The following is a 22989-nucleotide window of genomic DNA, read 5'->3' on the forward strand; positions in this document are numbered from 1 at the left end:
GTTAGTGACCACTGAGGGAGTGTGGTGGGGGTGGGGGTGTAGTAACTTAATCTCTCCAGTTGTTATCTGGTCAGTTTGGGTACCTTTTTGGCACTTATACACTTTTAAAACAGGTCTAGATCAGAATATCTAAATTCCATTCAGGACGTCTTGGGAAAGGTTCAATTACCGCAAGACAGCCAAGTCTAAGCCTGCCCAGAACACACCTCCAACATGCCCCCTTTAGTTTTGAATGCACAGTGGCTAGGATGCCTTTCAAGATGTTCAGAAAAAACAGTTTTGAAAATTGGCACTTGGGCGCTTTAGCGAGAAAAATGTCCAAGTGCTGATTTATGCTGTTTTCTGGACATCTTAGTGTTTTGAAAATGCCCCTAACAATGGAGTATAATTTCAATGAGCCAAGCAATAAATGTATCTGATTAATTTTAGCCACTTCTTTGATGATTAATATTCAGCTACAAGCTAACTAGGTCATGGATAAAAATTAACCTAAAGTCAGTTTACCCCTAAAGTTCTGATGAAGTTTTGCGAGTTTTACAGATGTGGCTACAGGTAATAGAGCAGATAAACATGCTACAGACTGAAATCAGGGCGGGGTAAGTGAACTAAAATGTTAAGTATAAAGTGAAAACCTGTAAGGCATGGACAAGGTAACACTCTTCAAATTATATGGGGTAAATAAGATTATAGATGGAGCATGAGTAGAGAGGGAAGAATTGAATCCACCCTTTGGCTATGGTTTTGAAAAGTTAAATAAGCTGTAAAAGGTAATTGAATTAAATGATAATTTTGACAAAAGCCCTAGAATTATAATAATGGGCTGCTATGTAGTTGTCATATGGAAGAAGGCTGAAATGGAGTTGCAGTTTGGAAAAAAACAAATTTTAAGGAACTAGACTGAATTGTTCACAGGAAGAATTCCACAATAGTTGGTAAGGGTAGTACATCGAAGACGGAAGTAAAGCCCAGATGGTTATTTTTAAGGAAATATCTAAGGGAAACAACTGTAGTAAACAATGGATTACATCACATAAGTTCATAAGGGCAGGGAGAATCAAATTAAAAGGAAACAAGATTTATATTCAGTAAAGAGATACTGCCAATAAGCAACAGATTACGAGTTAAGGTAGGAAGTTAACTCACTATGTAGTGCTTCAGAAAGGAAGACACAAAGTGCTGATTAAAGACACATTGCTTGTTAATGAATTAAGTATAGGAATTATAAGATTATGTGTGTACACAGAACATTCTAACAAAGAGATGTGGTGACGTAAAAGTTCTGCAATGCCATGGAAGTATTAAGATATAGTAATAGTCAAGTTAAGATGAAATAAGGGATAGGATAATTAAAAGGTTATGTTAGCAAATATATGCTTGTAATTTGAAGAGGAAGTATTGTAGGTGTTGTTTTAGCTGTTTTCCAACAGTCGATTCTTAGCTAATATCATGTAATCTGTCTTGCTATTATGTTATCTAACACAGTGGCGTACCTAGGGTATGTGGCAACCGAGGCCCATCATTTTTTGACACCCCCCCATCTATATGAAAAATATGATTTTTAGTAACAATCCACATATCGCACAAGAGTGTACCTAGGAAAAGGCAGCATCTTAAACACTGCACTGAGCACTAGAACACCAACACATACATTGTAAAACTAAACAAGCCAGATCCCGTACAGTCAATTGATCCTGTAGTCAATGCAAACTGAAAACAATGTTCTTTTCATACACACAGAACAGAGATACACCCTCGCCCAATATGGAATAATCACAAACTAAAAATAGAAATATGTAGACAAAAGTTAAACTGAACCGCCAAGAAACCAGACCCTGGAAACAATGCAACACCACAAAAACAGTAACACATGTCCTCTAATACAGTGCAAAATATAGACAGTAGATGTAAATTTGAAAAAACTGATACATAACAATCACCACTTTACAAATTAACAAATAAAAATAAAACAAATAATGAGAAAAAAAAAATACCATTTTATTGGACTAATCCCTGTAAGCTCGGTCCCCATCCTTGCAAACCGCCTGATTCCATCCACACAAGCCTTGAATTGTTTATATTAAAGTATAAAAAGAAACAATATTCTGTACAATTGTCAATTTATAAATCAGCGTCTTCTCCCCACTCTCTCTTCCCCATTTCCCTTCAGCGTCCTCAGCCCACTCTCTCTCCACTTTCTTTCATCGCACGCACATAAAAACAAGCAAGTAATTTATATCATTTTCATTCTATTCATTCATAGAAATTAAAGTCTATATAATGCCAGTCATATAACAAAACATGATTTTACAAAAATAATTCCCTGCACAGTCAAGCCTGGCTCCCCATTACACACCGTATCACTTATAAAACCATTCTGCTTACTTTTAAAATCAGACTTTCTCACCTGCCCTCATACCTAGACAAGCTCCTCATCCCACACCGCTCAATACGTCTCCTAAGGTCAGCAGATCAGAAACTCTTGTCAATTTCTACTATAAAAGATTTTTTCTACACTAGGAAAATAAACTTTGCAGTTGTAGCTCCCACCTTGTGGAATGCTCTGCCACAGCTACTCCGATCCGAAAATCAACTCGACAAATTTAAGATAAGTTTGAAGACCTTTTTATTTAGCGATGCTTTTTCCTGTATTTAGATTTTCCTTTAAATACATAGTTTCTTTTTTTCCTTCTCTCCTTATCTCCATTCTTCATCTTTTTTCTTCCTTTCTATATTTAACCAACCGCTTTTATAAAGCGATCCCACCCTATTTGTTTTATCCTCTTCCCTCTTTCTCCTTTCTTCTTTTAACATGTAACTTTCCCCCCATCCTTCCCATTTTCCCTCACCTTCAAGTTTGTCTAGTTAATGTCCTCAGTGTACACCTCGATTATTTATAAACTATCTATTTATTTTTCCTTCAAATTTTTTATTGTAAACCGGCCAGATACTTGCTGATGGTCGGTATATTAAAAGCCAATAAACTTGAAACATGTCTTTCAGCAGCTCCCCTCCCTCCCTCCTCCTTACCTTTGTGGCCAAGTCAAAATGATCTACCAACAATAAAATTTTAAAAACACAAAGCACGCTGTACGAAGAAAATGTTAATTATCATTTATATTCTGCGGGTTTTCAAAGAGGTCAAGGCAGATGACTTTATGCAATGTCACCTCAGTAACAACTATACAAAAATAGACAAATATTCCCCCTCCCTTTTTACTAAAACGCGATAGCGGTTTTTAGCACTGGGAGCTGCGCTGAATGCCCCACGCTGCTCTCAACGCTCATAGGCTCCCTGCGCTAAAAAACGCTATTGCGGTTTAGTAAAAGGGGGCCATAGTGCAAAATATAGACAGCATATATAAATTCTCAAAGCAGACACATTTTGATCACTAAATTGAAAATAAAATCATTTTTCCTACCTTTGGTAATTTTGCACTTTATTCTTCTGATTGTGCATCCAATATTTCTTCCCTTCTTTCAGCCTCCTGTATGCTTCCTCTCCTCCAGACCTCATTCCCTCCCCAAACTTTTTCTGTTTCACCCTGCCCCTTCTTTCTTTTTCTCTCTCTCCATACCCCCTTTCTTTCTGTATGTCTGTTTTTCTCTCTCTCCGAGCCCCATTTCTTTCTTTGTTTCACCCTGCCCCCTTCTTTTTCTCTCTCCATACCCTCTTTCGTTCTGTATGTCTGTTTTTCTCTCTCTCTCCGTGCCCCATTTTTCTTTGTTTCACCCTGCCCCCTTTCTTTCTTTCTGGCTCCCTGTCCCCCCTTTCTTTCTTTCTCCCTGCCCTCCCCTATGCCACCACCATTGTGAAAATGCTGCCAGTGCCACTTGGGAATAGGCTGCCACTGCTGCCATCGGGAACAGGCCGGCGCCGAGTTTGCCCTGCTTCTCTTCCCCGCGGGGCCGACCAACTCTCGCCATCCGACGTCAATTCTAATGTCGGAGAGGACGTTCTAGGCCAGCCAGGCAGCGATTGGCTGGCCCAAAATGTCCTTTCCGACGTCAGAATTGACGCGGGTGGCGAGAGTTGGTCGGCCCCACAGGGAAAAGCAGGGAGAACTCGGCGCCGGCCTGTTCCTGATTGCGGCGGTGGCACTCAAGTGGCTAAAGAGCCGCAGTTTGCTGGCCTAGGGAGAACACTGGAGGGTGGCCAGCTGTGCACCCCCTTGAGACGTAAACCCAGGGCGGACCTCCCCCCCACCTTGGTATGCCACTATCTGTACCTCACTCCCTCCCTATGACCAAAAATTCTCCTTTCTTCTATTCCCCGTGTACACAACCATCTCTTTCCCTCCCTTCCTCTCTCCCAAGTTCATGCCTTGTGTCCAAAAACACATTCCCTCCCCCACCTCAGCATCTCTTTCCCTCCCTTCCTCTCTCCCAAGTCCATGCCTTCTGTGTCCAAAAACCCATTCCCTCCCCCACCACAGCATCTCTTTCCCTCCCTTCCTCTCTCCCAAGTCCATGCCTTCTGTGTCCAAAAACCCATTCCCTTCCCCACCACAGCATCTCTTTCCCTCCCTTCCTCTCTCCCAAGTCCATGCCTTCTGTGTCCAAAAACCCATTCCCTCCCCCACCTCAGCATCTCTTTCCCTCCCTTCTTCTCTCCCAAGTCCATGCCTTCTGTGTCCAAAAACTCATTCCATCCCCCACCTCAGCATCTCTTTCCCTCCCTTTCTCTCTCCCAAGTTCATGCCATGTGTCCAAAACGCACTTCCTCCCCCCTTTTGTGTTCCGCGTTTGCCTCCCAGCCCATCTTTGCAACTTTCTCAGCAAAACGGAGCTCGAGCCGTGAGGCTTGTCTTCTGTTTCCTGCCTGCCCTGCCGCGCACAAATAGCCGACCGGAAGTATTCTCCGACGTCAACGCTGACGTCGGAGGGCAGGCTTTGCTTAAGCCCTCCCTCCGACGTCAGCGCTGACATCGGGGAAGACTTCCAATCGGCTATATGTGAGCGGCAGGGCAGGTAGGAACAGAAGACGAGCCTCACGCCACTGATTTAACATTGTTAAACAGTGGATGTGATGTAAAATAAGCTAAAAATGTAATAGTCTGGAAATTTGACCTTGGAGTATATAGAGTATATTGGAAGAAGGGAAACTATATTCCCAGACAAAGTGCCTTTTTATTTACCATCTCTGATTAATAAATTGGATATTTGATCATTATATTAGTCTTTGTGTCAATTAAATTTATAGTTGCAGGCTGAGAGTCTGTTCCCTAAGGAGAAAAGACTCACCCTGGAAATTTCCCTCCTGTCCCACTGACCAGACTGAACATCCCCTAAGTCATTAGTGACCCCGACATTCTTGAGGGGAAGACATTAGGGATCCCATGTAACCTGTCTCCTCTTCAGAGTTGAATGTTGCCACTCTTTGGGTTTTGGCCAGGTACTAGTGACCTGGATTGGTCACTGTGAGAATGGGCTACTGGGCTTGATGGACCTTTGTTCTGACCCAGTAAGGCTATTCTTATGTTCTTATGACAGTTGCGCACATTAGTTCACTCCAGATATCAATAATGAGGGGTCACCTGTGGAATTGAAGATGGGTTCAAGCCAGATCTTTGAAACAAGGGGCCACCTTTGGACTTAGGACAGAACTGTGCATTCCTTGGCTTGCTCCAGATAGCTGAGAGAAAAGGTATATCTCTGGAGAAGACATCTAGCGAGGTAAGTACATTTTCTTTGCTTTTTGTATATTTTAACGATAATTATTTGTGTTGAAATGTCTACCCCACTTGATCAAATAGCTTGATCAAGTTTTATTTATTAGAGAAGGGTATTCGAGATTATAATAAAAGATGGTACAAATGGTCACAGAAAGACCCATTTCTTGACTGGCATAAGATGGCCTCACTTGCAGACTATATATTTTTGAATCTACTGAATACTATAGCGAAATGTAGGCTAAACTGGCTTCACACCCGGAGTATTTTGAAAACAGAAATAAGTGAAGTGAATGTGTGCAGCCACCACCCCATGAAGCAGGAAATGTGGCTTCTGAGAAATATGACAGTAAACTTTATCCCAGTTTAGAATAGCGTAAATTATTTCTTGTTCAAGTAGAACGTGAAATGATACTCTCTGTGCCACCATTCGAAATAATTGCTAAGGGTTATAGACTTCCCTGTGAAACAGGAATGCATCCTAACATGGTGGACTGATTGTGACAAACAGTACAAAATAGTAATCTGTTTGATTCCATCTTAAGAAAATCTAGTTAATATTTGAGATGGGGAGGGGGGAGAGGGGAGAAAGATTGTGCCATTATTTGATACCATAGTTTGAAAAATACCTTTAAAATTGCTTCTTTTTGGCAGCTCTGAAATACAGAGACTTATGATTGAGTTTCAAATAGAAAAGGAAATAGAGAGTAACACCATCTTTTGTTCACAAAAATAAAACACTCAGGCCCAGATGCACAAAAGGTTTTCTGTGCCAGTAAGACTTATTAAAGCAGTCTTACTGGCACAGAAACTCTCCAGCCAGTGATACCTACTCTCCAGCCAGTGATACCGGCATCCCCAAGCATGCTCAGTTCACAGATGAACTGAGCATGCTTGAGGAGTACAAATATCGGTGGCTGGAAGCATGCTGCTGAATTCTCCACTCCTGAGGGAGTATGAGGAGGAATTCAAGCAGCTGATTTCTTTGGCTAATAGGGCTTCAGCTTCCCCACCAGCCACTAAATACACATTGCAGCTTTTGAGGGAGTCTGAAGCCAAAGGAGGAGGCAACTCAATATATTCCTTTCTCCTGGCCCCAGGATCAACTCAAACTCCCTCCCTTCCCCTACCAGGTCCAACTCAATCTTCCCCCCGATCCCTGCCCCAGGTCCAACTCTCAATTTCCTTCCTCCCCCCCTTCTCCCCTCTGCATGGTCCAGCGTTTTTCCCATTCACAGTCCCCCACTCCCCTACTTTCCCAAATCATGCTTCAGCTCTGCATTCAGTAGCAGCCCTTCAGAAAGGCTGCCTGTGGCATGGCAAGGCCTTTCCCTCTGACTCGGATTGCTCTTCTAAAAATAGGAAGTTACATCAGAAGAGTGAGGAAACAAAAATACCTACTGAACCTAAATATATAATCCACCTGCAGGCCTGAAGGCTATTGAAGTGGTGTATATTCAGGTACAGTAGGTATTTCTGTTTCTAGAAGTCTCACAATTCCAAAATAAGAGTTAAAGTGGGATTTGAACTTGGCCTCTTGGTTTAAAGTCCACTGCACTAACCACTAGACTGCCCCTCTGCTCTGCAGGGATGTCTATTCTTCTAAGAATGCTGCCAGACAGACGTCCTTGTCCTTTTTTTGCTGTTCATATGTTGGATGTTCCAGTTTGTAAAATGGCTGTTCATGCTGGACCTCCTCAGCACACAGATTTCCATCTCCTCACATATTTTACGTTGGAAAATGCATGTGAGATGAACATCTCTTTTGGATATTATAAGCTGGACGTCTCTATTCTGACTTAGCTGTCATTTTAAAAATGTCCCCCCTCAACACAGACTTGTAGAATATTGCTCAGCACCAAACCAGCATTTTTGGGTATAAATGTTAAATTCACTTGTGTCAGTGCTAATATTCAATGTGGCCGATGCTGGGTGGGCTTCTACGGCCTGTGTCCTGTGTACAGCAATATGGATCAGGAGCAAGAATGCACATTTTTACCATATTCCAATAGTTAGAGTACAGGTCTTGCCTCTCTCAGGAGGGGAAGAACATCTTATAGTGGAACTTAGCAGGTAAAATGAATAATTACTGGATTGTTGGTTTAACATTGCCTTGAAAATGAATGTGACAGTTGGGCAGACTGGATGGACCACACAGGTCTTTATATGCCATTATTTACTATGTTATTATGCTACTATATTAAATGGTACTTACATTTAGGTGGTATTATAGAATTAGGGGGCATCCAACCTTTTGATCATACTTTGTTTAGTGTCTACTCGATAAAATTCAAATCTAAACCACCATTATGATGACACAATGTTTAATAAAAAGGCCTGAGAAAAACTGCTTCTAGAAGCAGAAGTAATATTGACATTTTGAAACAAAATTATCAAAGCAAAATAGGTAATTTCTGATGATGAAGATGGAGCAAAAAAATATGCAACCTTTAAAAACATAGCAATGTATAGAACTAGTCCTGGGTGGCAAGATAGTTATCTAATTATTTCAAGGAAAACAATGATGTTTACCTGAAATAGAAGTTCTCTGCAGACAGCATGATAAAGTAGATGATGTCACCCGATGGTACCAAGATAGAGTAGCTTGGTCAGAAAAAACTAGAAAACATTTCAAAGCTTGTATCTTCTCACACATTTGTCTTGCTGTTCTCTATGAAAGATGGTATATCAAATGTAATAAACCATAAACCATATGCAATGATATGTATTCTGCTGTCCAAGAAGAATATCTGCTATTTTTCCCAAGGACAAGCAGGACAGAAAGTTCTCAAAGCATAGGATTCCCTAGAGTGAGCCTTCAACAGAATAAATGAGAACAAAATTGACTGGCCAAATATACTGTCGCATCAGGTGTTCTTTTCCACACAGCAATGAGCTGTGACCCTATGATCAGATGTACATGTTGCAACTCTGCATATTTCCACCATGAAGGATGATCCAGTGCAGGATTAATGCGAGGCAAACCAGGAATGTGCCTAGCATCCAGATGTTTGGGAGAGGCCCCTTTCAATTGCTAGCAACAGATTTTTTTGCCTTAGTAAGAAAGCTGCTGGCAGAAAGAATGGAAGAATGGTTGGGTGGGGGAGGCCAGTGCCACTACTGGCCACGGAGGTCATCATATTTTTTCTACCCTCTTACATTGTTGTCTAGGTAACAGGAAGAGTCAGTGAGCAATGTTTCTTATCCGCTGTGTCATCTTCTGCTGGTTTTCCTCTGCAGTTTCCCAAAAAAAAAAAGGAAATATGATCCTGTTCTTCCATGCAACTTGACTGTTCATTCATTAACCCACAAAATTGTATTGCTATAAATCTATGAAAATCTTTTTATACTGCTCTCAATTAAAGGAACTTTATCTGATGAAGTCTTTCCAAGGGGAACCACAATTCCCAAATGTGGAAACAAGTTACATGGACACCCCAGCCCAATTTGGACACATCTGTCTTGAGCACTATTTGGTACCTTTCAAATGGAATTTGGAAGAGGTTGCCTTTTACCATTTTGGATTGTACCACTCAACAGGACAGAATCCTGAAGATGTTTTGTGAAAGATATGTCCCACACACTGTGAGTGGTTTGCATCAACTGTGTGTTTAAGGATCATTGAACTTATCTCATTTTGATACATGCTTGGGTGTTACATATATTGTTAAAGCCATGTGGCCCAACATTCTCAATGTTACATCCTGATATCTGCTAACTTTTTTATGATTTCTACCACTATGGATATTAGTTTGGTGATGCTTTGTTGCCATAATAAGGCTTTCACCTCAGTTGGATCTAGCAAAGCTGAAATTAATTCTAATTGCAGTAACTGGCTCATTTGGACTTGAGGTACTCTAGCACCATTATTTATTTGGTTTTATATCCCATCCTCCCCAAAGAGCTTAGAACAGGCTATAATTTAACATTCACAGTTGCAAAATCTTACATTTAGCACTCATAGGGTTACAATGACAGTACATGATTGTGTGCACTGATCCTTCTGCTTCTTTTCAATATATACTCAACCAATCATTTGTCCAAATAGGGGAACAAAATGCACTTCCAGTATGCATAGATAGCCTGCTATAACCACAAGGCATATTGTGAATATCCAAGATGCTGGTATTAGGCTATTAAAGCAGGACGTGATACTGGTAATGGTGTTTTCCTGTGACAAATCTAAGATATATTCTGTGACTGGAATGTATCTCTATGTAAATGTCCTCTAAGTCCCGGGAACATAATAAGACTCCCTTTTGGAAAATGGGAATTAGGGCCTCCAGGGAAACCACCCTGAACTTTTCTCTTATAAGAAGCTTGTTTAGGATCCTTAGGTCTAGGGAAGAACAGAATCCACCCAATCTTTTCTGTAAACAGAAAATAACTGGAGTAAAATCCTTGTCCTTTTCCTGTGGTAGACTGGGATTAACTATATTTGGATCTGATAAGGAATAAAAAGTTCAATTCTGGTCTCCTTATCTCAAAAAAGATATAGCGGCACTAGAAAAGGTTAAAAGAAGAGCAACCAAGATGTAGTTCGAGGCAGTTTACAACAGAGAAGGGCTGGATATTCAGCGAATATAGGTACAACAAGGAAGGGCTGGACAGTCAGCGAATATAGGTACAACAAAGAAGGGCTGGACAGTCAGCGAATATAAGTACAATCAGCAAATGAAGATACAATTTATATGGGTAAGCAGGATACAGGTACAATATAAGGGGGCCATAAGTCGGGCATAGAGGTCCTAGGTTATAAATCAGTTAAATAGGTTAGCTTTTAGTAATTTCCTGAAGTTTAGGTCCCTGAAGTTCAGTAATTTCCTGAGGTCTTAGGTTATACATCGGTTAAATAGGTTAGCTTTTAGTAATTTCCTGAAGTTTGTTCTCCACTTTGGTACTTCCTAGAGGAGGCTGGGTTAGAAATGGCCCTTAAAAAGGTCTTAAGCAAGTCATTGTGTTGCTTAAGGGTAATGTAGCATATCAGCAAGCTTTTCTTACATATCTTATCTTGGGTCTGAAGCCTTGAGCTAGGTGAGTCTCCATATGCCAATACCTATTGCTAAAGCTCTCAATGCCATATCATAGGTCACTTCTTTGCAAACATTTGCTAGGCTTTCTTCCAAGGAAAAACATCTGTAAACTCTCCAACACTGCACAGTGTTTCACATTTACAAACCCATGAAGAATTTTAATTGCTAAGAAGCTATGCAAAAAGCAAGCATGGTATTTTGAAAAAATATTCTCCCATAAGACTCCAATGTCTGACCTTTTCCTGGTGGCATCAAGAAATGAGTCTTGCAGATTTGACCACCACAGAATAGTGATGAAGATGCTCTTTCTTGAATCCATGAGCCTTCTGGACTCTGTACATACTAGAGATATCCTTTTTGTTAATAGATCCTATGAGGGGGCAGGACTTTCATATTCTCATTTGTACATCCTTTAAGATTCTGTCAGCCTCTGACACAGCCTCCTTGGGAAACCAAGAAAGTGGAGGATGGCCAGTGATTCTCTTTTTGAGTTCTTGCTCCATCTTTTTAAAATGGAACGTCAACTATTTCTCTCACAAAGACAATGAAAGAGTTCTTCCAGTCTGGGTTTCTGCTTGTCTTGATCTACTGACATCAGTGTCAGAGCCTGGGTATGGGCACAAACACCAAGAGTCTCCAAAACCTCAGTGAAGCTTCTTCCCCTTCCCTGGTACACTGGTACATACCGACCCCAAAGTCCTTCAAGAGCTCAAAGTTGATGCCTTCCCTACAGGCAGAGTGAGGCTTGAGGACCAGCTTAATAACTTTATCAACATTGATGGTGTCAATACCACAGCATCACAAGAAGCAAGGAAGTGCTCCACATTACCTGATCTTCAAAGGCTGCAATCAGCAAAGGTAGGGAGTGTTGGAAGTCAGTTCTTAGTCCCTCTGACAGTGCTGCACCCCATCTCAGGGGTGATACATGGTCCTCACATACAGAGACTTTAAGGATATCAACAACCTGGTGCATTGGTGCTGTCAGTGCCATGGTTCAATAAGGTGTGATGAAATACACCCCCATCTCCACCTGGCATTTGGCATCACAAGCCCTCAGCATCAAAGTCAAGAAAAAAATCTTTCCCTTTCTTTGGGGTGGGACTTGGATGAAAACTATATTTAATGGTCTCTACCAATGCTTGATGTCGAGGGTGAATGGTGCACTTTCAAATGCTGATGCAGTTCCAGGAGCCATGTAGACTGATGTCTCAATGCTGAGGTCTATGAACTGGACTTACCTGCTTTTTTCAATGATGGAGACATCTCTTTGACACCTGTGAACATGACGGTCTATTAGTGATATCACCCATGTTGTGATGACTTGCTATCTTGCTTGTCCTCGGAACCTTAGTTTCTCTGTTGACAAGCAGGATGTATCAGCCACACAAGTAGGTTCTTCCTAGCTGAGCATTTGTCTACTCTTGGAGAATAATAAAAATCTTTTTGTAAAAAGAGGAAATTTGAAGTAGAGAAAGCTATATCAGGAAAATTTAAAGCATCCCTATGAGGAAAGCCTAAAGAGGCTAGGGCTCTTCAGCTTGGAGAAGAGACAGCTCAGGGGGGATATGATAGAGGTCTATAAAATAATGAGTGAAATGGAAAAGGTAGATGTGAATCGCTTGTTCACTCTTTCCAAAAATACTAGGACTAGGGAGCATGCGATGAAGCTACCAAGTGGTAGATTTAAAACAAACTGGAGAGAATATTTCTTCACACAACATTTAAGTAAGCTCTGGAATTTGTTGCCAGAGCATGTGATGAAATCAGTTAGCTTAGGGGGTTTAAAAAAGGATTTGGATAATTTCCTAAAAGAGAAGTCCATAGGCTCAATACCCGACAGTATGACACATGACCTACTCCTACTGGAGCATTGGTCCAGGACCTGGCAACTAAGTTTCAATGCCAAAAAATGCAAGGTCATGCACCTTGGCAGCAAAAATCCATGCACGTCTTACACCCTAAATGGTGAGACCCTAGCAAGGACTGTAGCAGGATGAGACTTGGGGGTGATCATTAGTGAAGACATGAAGTCTGCCAATCAAGTGGAGAAAGCTTTATCCAAAGCTAGACAAATCATAGGAGCTTCGTCAGCCGTAAGCCCGAGGTCATAATGCCATTGTACAGATCCATGGTGAGAACCCATCTGGAATACTGTGTACAATTCTGGAGGCCACATTACCACAAAGATGTGCGGAGAGTTGAGTTGGTTCAGAGAATGGCCACCCGGATGGTCTCAGGACTCAAGGATCTCCCGTATGAGGAACGGCTATATAAGTTGCAGCTATACTCACTCGAGGAACACAGAGAGAGGGGAGATATGATCGAGACGTTCAAATACGTCACAGGCCGTATCGAGGTGGAGGAAGATATCTTTTTTCTTAAAGGTCCCACGGCAACAAGAGGGCATCCGTTGAAACTCAGGGGTGGGAAATTTCATGGTGATACCAGAAAATATTTCTTCACCGAAAGAGTGGTTGATCGCTGGAATAGTCTTCCACTAGAGGTAATTGAGGCTAGCAGCGTGCCAGATTTTAAGAAAAAATGGGATTGGCACGTGGGATCTCTTCACGGAGGGAGTTAGGGGGTGGGACATTGGTATGGGCAGACTAGATGGGCTGTGGCCCTTTTCTGCCGTCAGTTTCTATGTTTCATTATTGAGACAACCTGGGGAAATCCACTACTTATTCCTAGGATAAGCAGCATAAAATCTGTTCTACTACTTGGGATCTAGCTAGGTACTTGGGACCTCGGTGGTCCACTATTGGAAACTGGATACTAGGCTTGATGGACCTTTAGTTTGTCCCAGTATGGGAATTCTTATATTATCCCAGCATGTTTGCAGATCTGAGAGAAACTTTTATAATACTGCTTGTTCTATTGCACTGTCTGTTCTTGAGATTGATCCATGTGATGTAAAAGGTATGAAATGAGGAGCATGTGGCAGCTCTGTAGATGTCTTGTAGAGAAACATAGAAACATGATGGTAGATAAAGGCCAAATGGCCCATTTAGTCTGCCCATCCGCAGTAGCCATTATCTCTTCCTGTCTCTAAGAGATCCCATGTGCCTATCCCATGCCTTCTTGAATTCAGAAGCTTGTCTTAAAGAGCATAGATGCTGACATAGCTCCGATCTGGTATTTCTTTACCTTTTCTTGTAATGAGAGTCCAACTTACTGGAAGCAGAACTGTATGCAGTCCACTAACCAGTTACATATGCTTTGGATACAACTAATCCCAATCCATTTAGATCAGGTGCTATAAAATGCTGTGCAGATGTTCGATTGTCTCTGTATGCTTCAGATAATATACTAGGACTTCCTTGCAATCCTGAACATGAAGAGCTTTTTCACCTGGATATGGAAGGGGGTTAAGGATTGAAGTGATAGGGTGATACCATTTCTTGGAGAAACTCAGGAGGGGCTATGATGATTATCTTAGTTAAGGTTAGTCAAAAGTACAGTAGGCATAAGAACATAAGAAGTTGCCTCCACTGGGTCAGACCAGAGATCCATCGCGCCCAGTGGTCCGCTCCCGCGGCGGCCCATCAGGTCTATGACCTGTGAAGTGGTTCCTGACCATTTCTATAACCTACCTCTGCTTCTACCTCAATCCCCTTATCCTTTAGGAACCTATCTAAACCTTCCTTGAACCCCTGTACAAATGTCTTTTATAGCAATTTTCTTGTTACAGGTATGACACCTTTTAAAACCCTGGTTTGTCCTTGGACATATCAAAGAGGAATTTAGCCATGTTGAACTGAATACCTCCATGGGAAACAAAAAGAATAAAGAAAAATAAAGATTCCCTTTTTTGCTTTATTTTTAGGAAAAATGTGAAAGTAATTAAGGCCAAGAAAAATAGCAAGAAACAATAAAAATGTTAGCCATTAATGCCAAAGGGGTGAGAGAGCTATCTGAACATTTTTTTCAGTAGAGTGGGACAAAAAGGTAACTCTGCTGTCTCACAGGGAAGGTGCACACATGCTCGGAAACTATTTTCTAGCTATTTCTGAGTCGTTAGAAAGCTACTGTCCCAGTACCAACAGATGACATTACCTTCTTGTGGGGTTGATTCATCCTGTTTGTCAAGGGAAAATAAAGAGGCTTTCATGTTAACCTACAAACATAGCAAGCAAAAAGATGAGAAAAACATTGTGACCTGGGCTTATTTCGGTTTTAAAATAATTCTATATGGTAATACCATTTTTTAATTGCTGTCACATTTGCTTTCTTCTTTTCAGCGACACTTTCCTGCTCTTTTCTTTTCTTTTTCATTTCAGCTTGCTTTTCCTTTTTCGTTTTCTCTCTTATAATCTCTTCTTTATCTTCTCTCCATTTTTGAAATGCCTAAAAAAAGCATCATAAAACTGACCAGTAAGATATTCATGAAAATATTTGCCTTTTATGTTTTCCTCTGATTCCTTCATACTCCAGTTCTCCTCTGGCTAACATTAGGAAAACTATGAATTGCTAAAAATATTTAAAAATTTTAACACTAAAAGTGAAGGACATATTGAAGATCCTTCAAGACAAATTCCACCTGAATCTCTTTATTTTATCATGTCTCATTCAGCTATTTCTTCTCATCACTAAAGGAAAATCCCCTCACAAATGACCACTGAGCTTGATAAGGAACAGAAAGCCTAGCTTTTAATCAAAGTCACATATTTGGAAAGGAAAACAATGCAAAACAAGTGTTTAAAAATTGCAAAATATATAATTTTACTGCACATAAACCAGATTATGAAATTCTTAGGTGTCAATAGGTATCACTATGCCAACAGCAAGTCAGAAACAGCTGAAGAGCTTAAGCATTCCCAATTTAATTAAGCAACAGATTTCTATTCCTAGATTTGGATACATGTTGGGGGAGGCATGATAAAGAGGAGGAATCTAATGCATAGTCTGCCCTTGTGGACTTTACTATATTGGTCAGACGAAGAGATCCATTAAATAGCAGAGCATCTAAGTACAATAAGAACTGGAAAAATGGAAGCTCGATTAACAAGTCACTGGGCAGAGAAAAGTCATTTAATAAAAGATCTGAGGTTTGTGGTATTAGTGAAAGTGCATCTACAATATGGGGGATATATACTGTATCTAGCATATTGTTACAGAAAGAACAGAGCAATTATTTTAAAAATGCTTATGATTTAGTTCTATTTTATTTTGATTGATTTACTGGAGTTCTGGGACTGTTGCTGTGACTTGCTTTGATGCTGCTATATAAAGCTTCAATCTGCCTACTTGCTCTAATTTCCACAATTGCTGATTTTCACTTTAACCCCTACTGAGTGTTGTTTGAAAGGTCATGTTGAAAGAGGAATACATTTATTGCCCACACTGGTGAGGCTTTTTCTGACCAATGATGACAAGAGAGCTTACTTGCTTTCAAGCTCATGCTGTTATGTTAAGCTCCTCAATATTAAGTGAGGTCTTTTTTCTCCACCATGTATGTTGTTTACATTGATTGCCTCTTCCTCAATAGAAGAGGATAAAGTTTTGTGTATTGTGGTAAGTTTTATCCTACCAGATTGAACCACCAATGTCCCCACAGACAGCAGGTGGTGAGAGACTGGCCACCACATTGCTGGGGTAGAATCTGTAGGTGGGGGACTACCAGCAGCAAAAATTCCAACTGATAAGAGAGGGAATCCAACTGCAGAGGACCATGCAGCAGGAGGCAGCCCATAACAAATGGTGCCAACTTGTGGGGATCGGTCAGGACCTGCAGGCTTACACAGTAGCCTTAAGAAGCATCCTACCAACCCAGGATGTGTCTGAGCCTCCAGATGGAAAATAAGGTCATTGATCCTGCAGCCACACTGTCAACACCAGAAGCAACAGCACCCATCTCAGCTGCCAAGGTACAACTGCTCAGAAAATATGCACAGATAGGCCCACAGAGCTGAGGTGTCATGAGGCACAACGTAGAGCCATGTCCCTCGGGGCCATGACAAACTGCCTTGCTGGGTCCTGTGGCAGGTAGCATCCTACTGACATGGCCCAACTTCCAGGGTCTAGTACTGATGACAGTGAGGGCCCCACAGGAGAAGACTGAGTCACAGTCTGCTTCTGCATGGCCTGGCCCATCGTTTGGAGTGTGGGGTCAGAGTGGGAGAGTGGCACCATGAGGGGGCAGGGGAGGTAAGGGGAAGAAAAGCTAGGACTTTGAGCCAAGTAATTCACATAGAGTGTGTGTGTGTGAGGTGGTGAGGGTGGATGTGTGAGGAGGGAATGTAAGGGGCAGCTGGGAGAGAGAAGGTGGTGTGGGAGTGGTGTGGACAATTAAATAGATTACTTATCTTTACTGGAAATGAGTCTTTGTTTGGCATGGACCCCTATCTGATGTGTTCCCTGGTTAGCTCAGTGGCAATGAAGTAAGGGGGGGAGGGGGCTCCTCATTATCCATGTTTGGCGGTGGCTGCTGTGGCTCATCTGGCAGGGCTTGCTTTTTTTGCAGGGCCAGGTTGTGCAGCATGCCATGAATATTTTTGTCACCTTTTCAGAGCTGTAGAGGAACTCTTCCCTGGAATGGTCTAGACATGAGAAGTGATCCTTGAGCTGACCAAAGGTGTGTTTATTCATTATTTATTAGGAAAATTTATATTCCACTCTATCAGTAAGTTTCTAGGCGGATTACAGCGTTACATGCATAATAATAGGTTACATACATAATAATAGATGTGGCTAAAGGGTGCATTATACGTAGTGTGTTCTGTGATGCCTCTTGTTATACACCTTCTCTGACTCATTTTGAGGGTGGACTATGGGTGTCATGAGCCAATTTCGCTGGAGGTAGCCTCTGCCACCTGTAGGGGAAAGCAGAATGACTGACATGGGTATGTGTTGGCTGGTATGGTGAGCCTGCTGAGGTGGGATACTGGTTGTGGGTTCTGTGAGCATGTAGAGGGAGGGATAGGAGTGTGATAAAGGTTGGGAAGGGAAAATGAGTATGGGGTTTGGGAAACCCTGTGCTGTGTACCTAGTATCCAGATGCTGGTGATATCCCCTCAATCAAAACTTTAGTAGATTACAGAATGCTGCAGTATATATGCATCATAGATGGACCCAGGTAGCAAGCACACACATCCATAATCTCCTCCTGGACATCACACATTACCTGCATATTCATTGAGTGGTATGACTTTCTATTCCTGTAGATGTCCTTGTGTGTCCAGGGGAGGGGAATCTGAGTGTGACGTGTGTAGTCAATGACATCTGTGATTGGGGAAGCTTAGAAGTGAGCCATGCCGTTCTGGAGGACATGGGCAGTGGTGGGGAATGTAATATAATCTGAGGTGTGGGTGAGGAAGGCAGTGAGGAACTGGGCTAGACAATTGCAGATGGTGGGCTGGGTGAGGGTGAAGCTGCCAGTGCCCAAAAAGGTGAGGGAGGCAGTGATCTTCACATGGACCGGCACTGGATTGTTCCTGTGGGTCCTGGCATGGAGGAAGGGTTGTAACTATTCAGAGAGGTGCTATATGATAGCCCTGTCAAAGCATTGTTAGGCATTGCTAGACAGTGAGGCCAATGAATTGGGCCCTGGCCTTAAAGACTGGAGATAGGGGTATGGGCCTGCCCTGCACACTCTCCTCCACCTCAAGCAAAGCATCAGCCACTATAATATTCAGCTCATCCACGATTAGAGGTGCAAGTATCCCACCATCACAGGTGCAACCCACTAAACCCTGGAACCATACTGTGCACTCCTCCACCTACTGCACTGAATGAGAACCAGAACTAGCACCAGAACCAAGCATTCCTCTCCCAAAACCAACAGACAGTCCCTCAAACAGAGCAGCAATGCAATGCACAGATCTCCTAGCACAAACATACAGTCTTCACACACACAACAGCAGCACACAGCAAAGTGACAAACTCGAGAGTGGACAGAAAGCTAATGATGTCAATGGAGTGCCCCTTTTCATGGGTAGAGGTGGGCGGGGAAGCAGTGAAGCCTAAGGAGGTGAGGAAGTCTTTGAACTCAGTTGAGTCATTGTTGGTGTTGTCATCTAGGTGAAGGTTTATGTCACCTATGATCAGTAGTCTTTGGAATTTTAGATAGGCCTTTGTTATGGTCTCAAGAACAAAGTCAGAGGATTTATTCCAGGGGTTGGGTGGGTGGTAAAGTAGCAGGATGCCTAATGGGTGGAGGCGAAGTTCGTCATTTATTGAGGCTAGCATGAATTCCAGGGAGGGGTGACTACCCTTTTCTAAGAGCTCAACATTAAAGAATGATTTGTAGAGAAGGGCTAGACCTCCTCCTTTTCGATTTAATCTCTTCGGCCCGGTGACTTCGGGCAGCGTGGGAGCCCTGCTCCGCCCCCGAATTCCCCTGCTGGACCGAGTTTTCTTCGAGAGCAGCACCTCTGCCATCGGGTGCTGCTCCTCACTCCAACCGCCACTTCGGGCCGTGTGGGAGCCGTTGCTCCGCCCCCGAAGTCCAGAGACTCTCATCGCTCTCCTTAGAAGCAGCTCCCTGCTTCGGGGCTGCTCCTCTCTTCGGCCCGGTGACTTCGGGCAGCGTGGGAGCCCTGCTCCGCCCCCGAATTCCTTCACTCTGGCCTCTTATCCTCCTTCTCTGCTCCCTCACAAACACTTCCCACTCCCAAAAACCTCTTCCCAAACTCTCCCGATGCTACATTCCCCAACAACATCTGTCCTGGGCTCAGAATTCCCATGCTAGTATCCTCCAGACCCCATCATTTCAAAAAGCACCGAGGTGTAAACCTCTCCTCCCTAAAACCTGTTCCCCCAGCAAACCTGCCCATCCTTACCTCTGACTCTCTCACCCCAGTCCCTACTCTCTATTGTAATGCCAGGTCCGTCAGAAATAAGACCCAAATAGTAAAAGATTTACTTGAGGATTTTGATCCGGGTTTTGTGTGCATCACTGAATCATGGATCGAAAAAGATGACTTACTCACACAAAATGAACTCTGTCCCCCAGGCTACCACGGTCTTTTCTCTCCTAGATTAAATCGAAAAGAAGGAGGTCCAGCCCTTCTCTACAAATCATTCTTTAATGTTGAGCTCTTAGAAAAGGGTAGTCACCCCTCCCTGTAATTCATGCTAGCCTCAATAAATGACGAACTTCGCCCCCACCCATTAGGCATCCTGCTATTTTACCGCCCACCCAACCCATGGAATAAATCCTCTGACTTTGTTCTTGAGACCATAACAAAGGCCTATCTAAAATTCCAAAGACTACTGATCATAGGTGACATAAACCTTCATCTAGACGACAACACCAACAATGACTCAACTGAGTTCAAAGACTTCCTCACCTCCTTAGGCTTCACTGCTTCCCCGCCCACCTCTACCCATGAAAAGGGGCACTCCATTGACATCATTAGCTTTCTTGACCTGACTGAGCATAAAACTTCCACAGATACGACCCGTTGGGAACATGTCCCCTGGTCGGATCACCTCCTAGGCTCTTTCTGCCTCCCTGTCTTCATGTCAGCCCTTGATACCCCAACCCGTGCCACAAACTCCATCACCTACCGCAAAAAGATCTCAAATGAACTATTCTGGTCACAGTTTCTCAACAAATTCCCTCCCCTTCCCACTCACACAAACCCTGACTCAATCTGGCACAACTGGGTGACTCTTTCCGAATCCACGTACCGTGCCCTTGTCCCTCTAACCACTAAATCCATCTCCTATTCTCACAAGGCTCCCTGGTACCTCCCTTACCACAGAGAATTAAAACAGAAATGTCGGGCCCTGGAATGGAGATGGAAAAAATCAAAATCCCCCTAGATAAGCAATCCTGGAGAGAAAACATCAAATCCTACAACTCCGTACTAAAAAAAGCTAGGAAGAATTACTATGGAGACAAAATCTCCAGGTCAAAAAACCAAAACAGTACACTGTTCCACATCTGGCGGAACCTAACTTCTAAAAATGACTCCGCCCCCTCCCCCCCTCCCATCTCCAAATGACCTAGCCAAATTTTTCAACGAGAAGATCACTACCATAAAGAGCTTGTTTCCCTTAGCTATCTCCTACAACTCTCTCCCCCCGAAAGACTCCGACGCTATCCCTGCCGACAGATCATGGACTACATTCGAACTTGTATCCGAGACCCAGATCTCTAAACTTTGCCTCAAACTTAAATCCTGCAAGTGCATCCTAGATTCCTTCCCATCCTACCTTTACGAAAAAATCCCTACACAGGCCATCTCTTCCCTTACTAACCTCATAAACAAAGTCTTACTATCGGGCCTGTTCTCCACTGAAATGGGACACATTGCCTTATCCCCTCTTCTGAAAAAACCCGATCTTGACCCTTCCTCACCATCGAACTATCGCCCCATAGCAAACATCCCTCTTTTAACAAAACTTCTAGAGACCATAGTCGCCACTCAGCTCTCCTCTTACCTAGACAGATTCTCCATTCTCCAACACTACCAATATGGATTTAGGCCCAATTTCAGCACCGAGTCCCTCCTAGTTTCCCTAATCTCAAAGGTGCAACAACTACACGCCCAAAACAAATTTGCTGTTCTCCTACAGTTTGATCTCTCCGCAGCTTTCGACATTGTGCATCACGACATACTAATCTACCAACTTTCCGAGATTGGGATAGACTCTTCTGTCCTAAAGTGGTTCTCAAACTTCCTTCGCGATCGTTCCTACATTGTCAACACAAACGGCTCCAAATCCGCTTCATGGACACCATCCTGTGGTGTTCCACAGGGCTCTCCCCTATCCCCTATTCTCTTCAACATATATATGACCTCCCTGAAGCTCCTTAAACTATCCCCCCTTGAAACAATTTACACATATGCAGACGATATCCTCATCCTCCTCGAAACAGATCCAAACCTTACAAACCTCCAAGAGAACATCACATCATGCATAATGAGACTTCACGCCTGGTCCCTCTCAGTACAGATGAAATTAAATGAATCAAAAACAAAATTACTCTGGCTCGGCCCAAAATTAGCTCACCTGCCCACCTTCTTCACCCTACCCACAGGCCCTGCTCTACACCTTGATTTCTCAAGCAAGGTCCTTGGCATCACTATCGACTCCTCCCTTTCCCTCAACGATCACCTGAATTCCCTGGCAAAATCTTGTTTTTTCAGCCTCCACATGCTGAGGAAAGTTAGATCCTATTTTCACCAAAAGCATTTCACCGTCCTTGTACAATCCATCATCCTATCCAAACTCGATTATTGTAACGCCATCTACTTAGGCCTAACGAAAAAAAGTCTTCGCAGACTCCAGCTTATCCAGAATACTGCGGCTAAGCTGATTTTTGCTAAACGCAAATATGACCACGTCTCCCCTCTACTTACCAATCTTCACTGGCTCCCAGTACTTTCCAGAATTCATTTCAAATGCTCCTGCCTGGCTTTCAAGATCATTCACGGCATCCTTCCGCCCCTAATCCCTCTATCCTTCCTCGCTCCGACACCAACTACCACCAGATCTGCCCACAGACATAAACTATCCTTCTCCTCTCTACACGGCATCCTCCACGCAGGTAAACTGGGTAGATCCCTCCTCTCCAAAATCACCGGCCTCTGGAACGACCTCACTGTCCCGCTGCGGAACCCGGACTCCCTCCAACTATTCCGAAAACAACTGAAAACCTGGCTTTTCTTTAGCATATAATAATCTCTTCTCCTGATTATATCCCCTCTTTTTATGCTTTGTAAACTCTTTCTCTTCTCACATTTTTTAAACTCTGTAAACCGTGTCGAGCTCCACTTCAGTGGAGAAGATGCGGTATATAAACCTAAGGCTTAGTTTAGTTTAGTTTAGACAGACAGAGTAACGAGACACAGAAGACAAGCACATAGCAATGTGGTGGCCGGCCTGCTCAGTGGTGTTCAACTACTACTAGTAATCATTTCTATAGTGCTCTCTTTGACTATTGATTCCATTGCATCCCTGATGTGCTGAAAAATAATTTCACATACTTATACACATTCAAGTCATCCTGCCCAATATTCAGCCAACTACCATTTAGTTTAAACACTGGCCACCAGTTGAACAAAATAAAGCCAGAATTCAAAAAGGCACAAGATGAACACAGAGGATCTCTAATTAGGAAATGGATTGCAAAAAAGACTCCAATAAAACTTAAATGGCTGCATGTGTGGATGTGTCGAGTGGCACTTACTACTATTGCTATTAATTATTTCTATAGTACTACCAGACGTACGCAGCGCTGTACAGAGTCACAAAGAAGAAGAAAACAGTCCCTGCTTGAAAGAGCTTACAATCTAAATAGCCAAGACAGACAAATAGGATGGCATGGATATAGT

General features: G+C 42.7%; 1 protein-coding gene across 9 annotated transcripts in view; it reads right to left on the reverse strand.

Annotated features, from left to right (window-relative positions):
• The window catches only part of MAP9 (microtubule associated protein 9), a 208716-nt gene that overhangs the window by 31473 nt on the left and 154254 nt on the right, over nucleotides 1-22989 (reverse strand). For all 9 annotated transcript variants that reach the window (XM_033941213.1, XM_033941203.1, XM_033941260.1 and 6 more), the window contains one exon: nucleotides 14904-15049. In XM_033941213.1, the coding sequence (XP_033797104.1) occupies nucleotides 14904-15049 (146 nt within the window). The remainder of the gene's footprint in view (nucleotides 1-14903; nucleotides 15050-22989) is intronic.

Source organism: Geotrypetes seraphini, chromosome 1 (assembly GCF_902459505.1).
Source record: "Geotrypetes seraphini chromosome 1, aGeoSer1.1, whole genome shotgun sequence".
Lineage (NCBI taxonomy): Eukaryota > Metazoa > Chordata > Amphibia > Gymnophiona > Dermophiidae > Geotrypetes > Geotrypetes seraphini.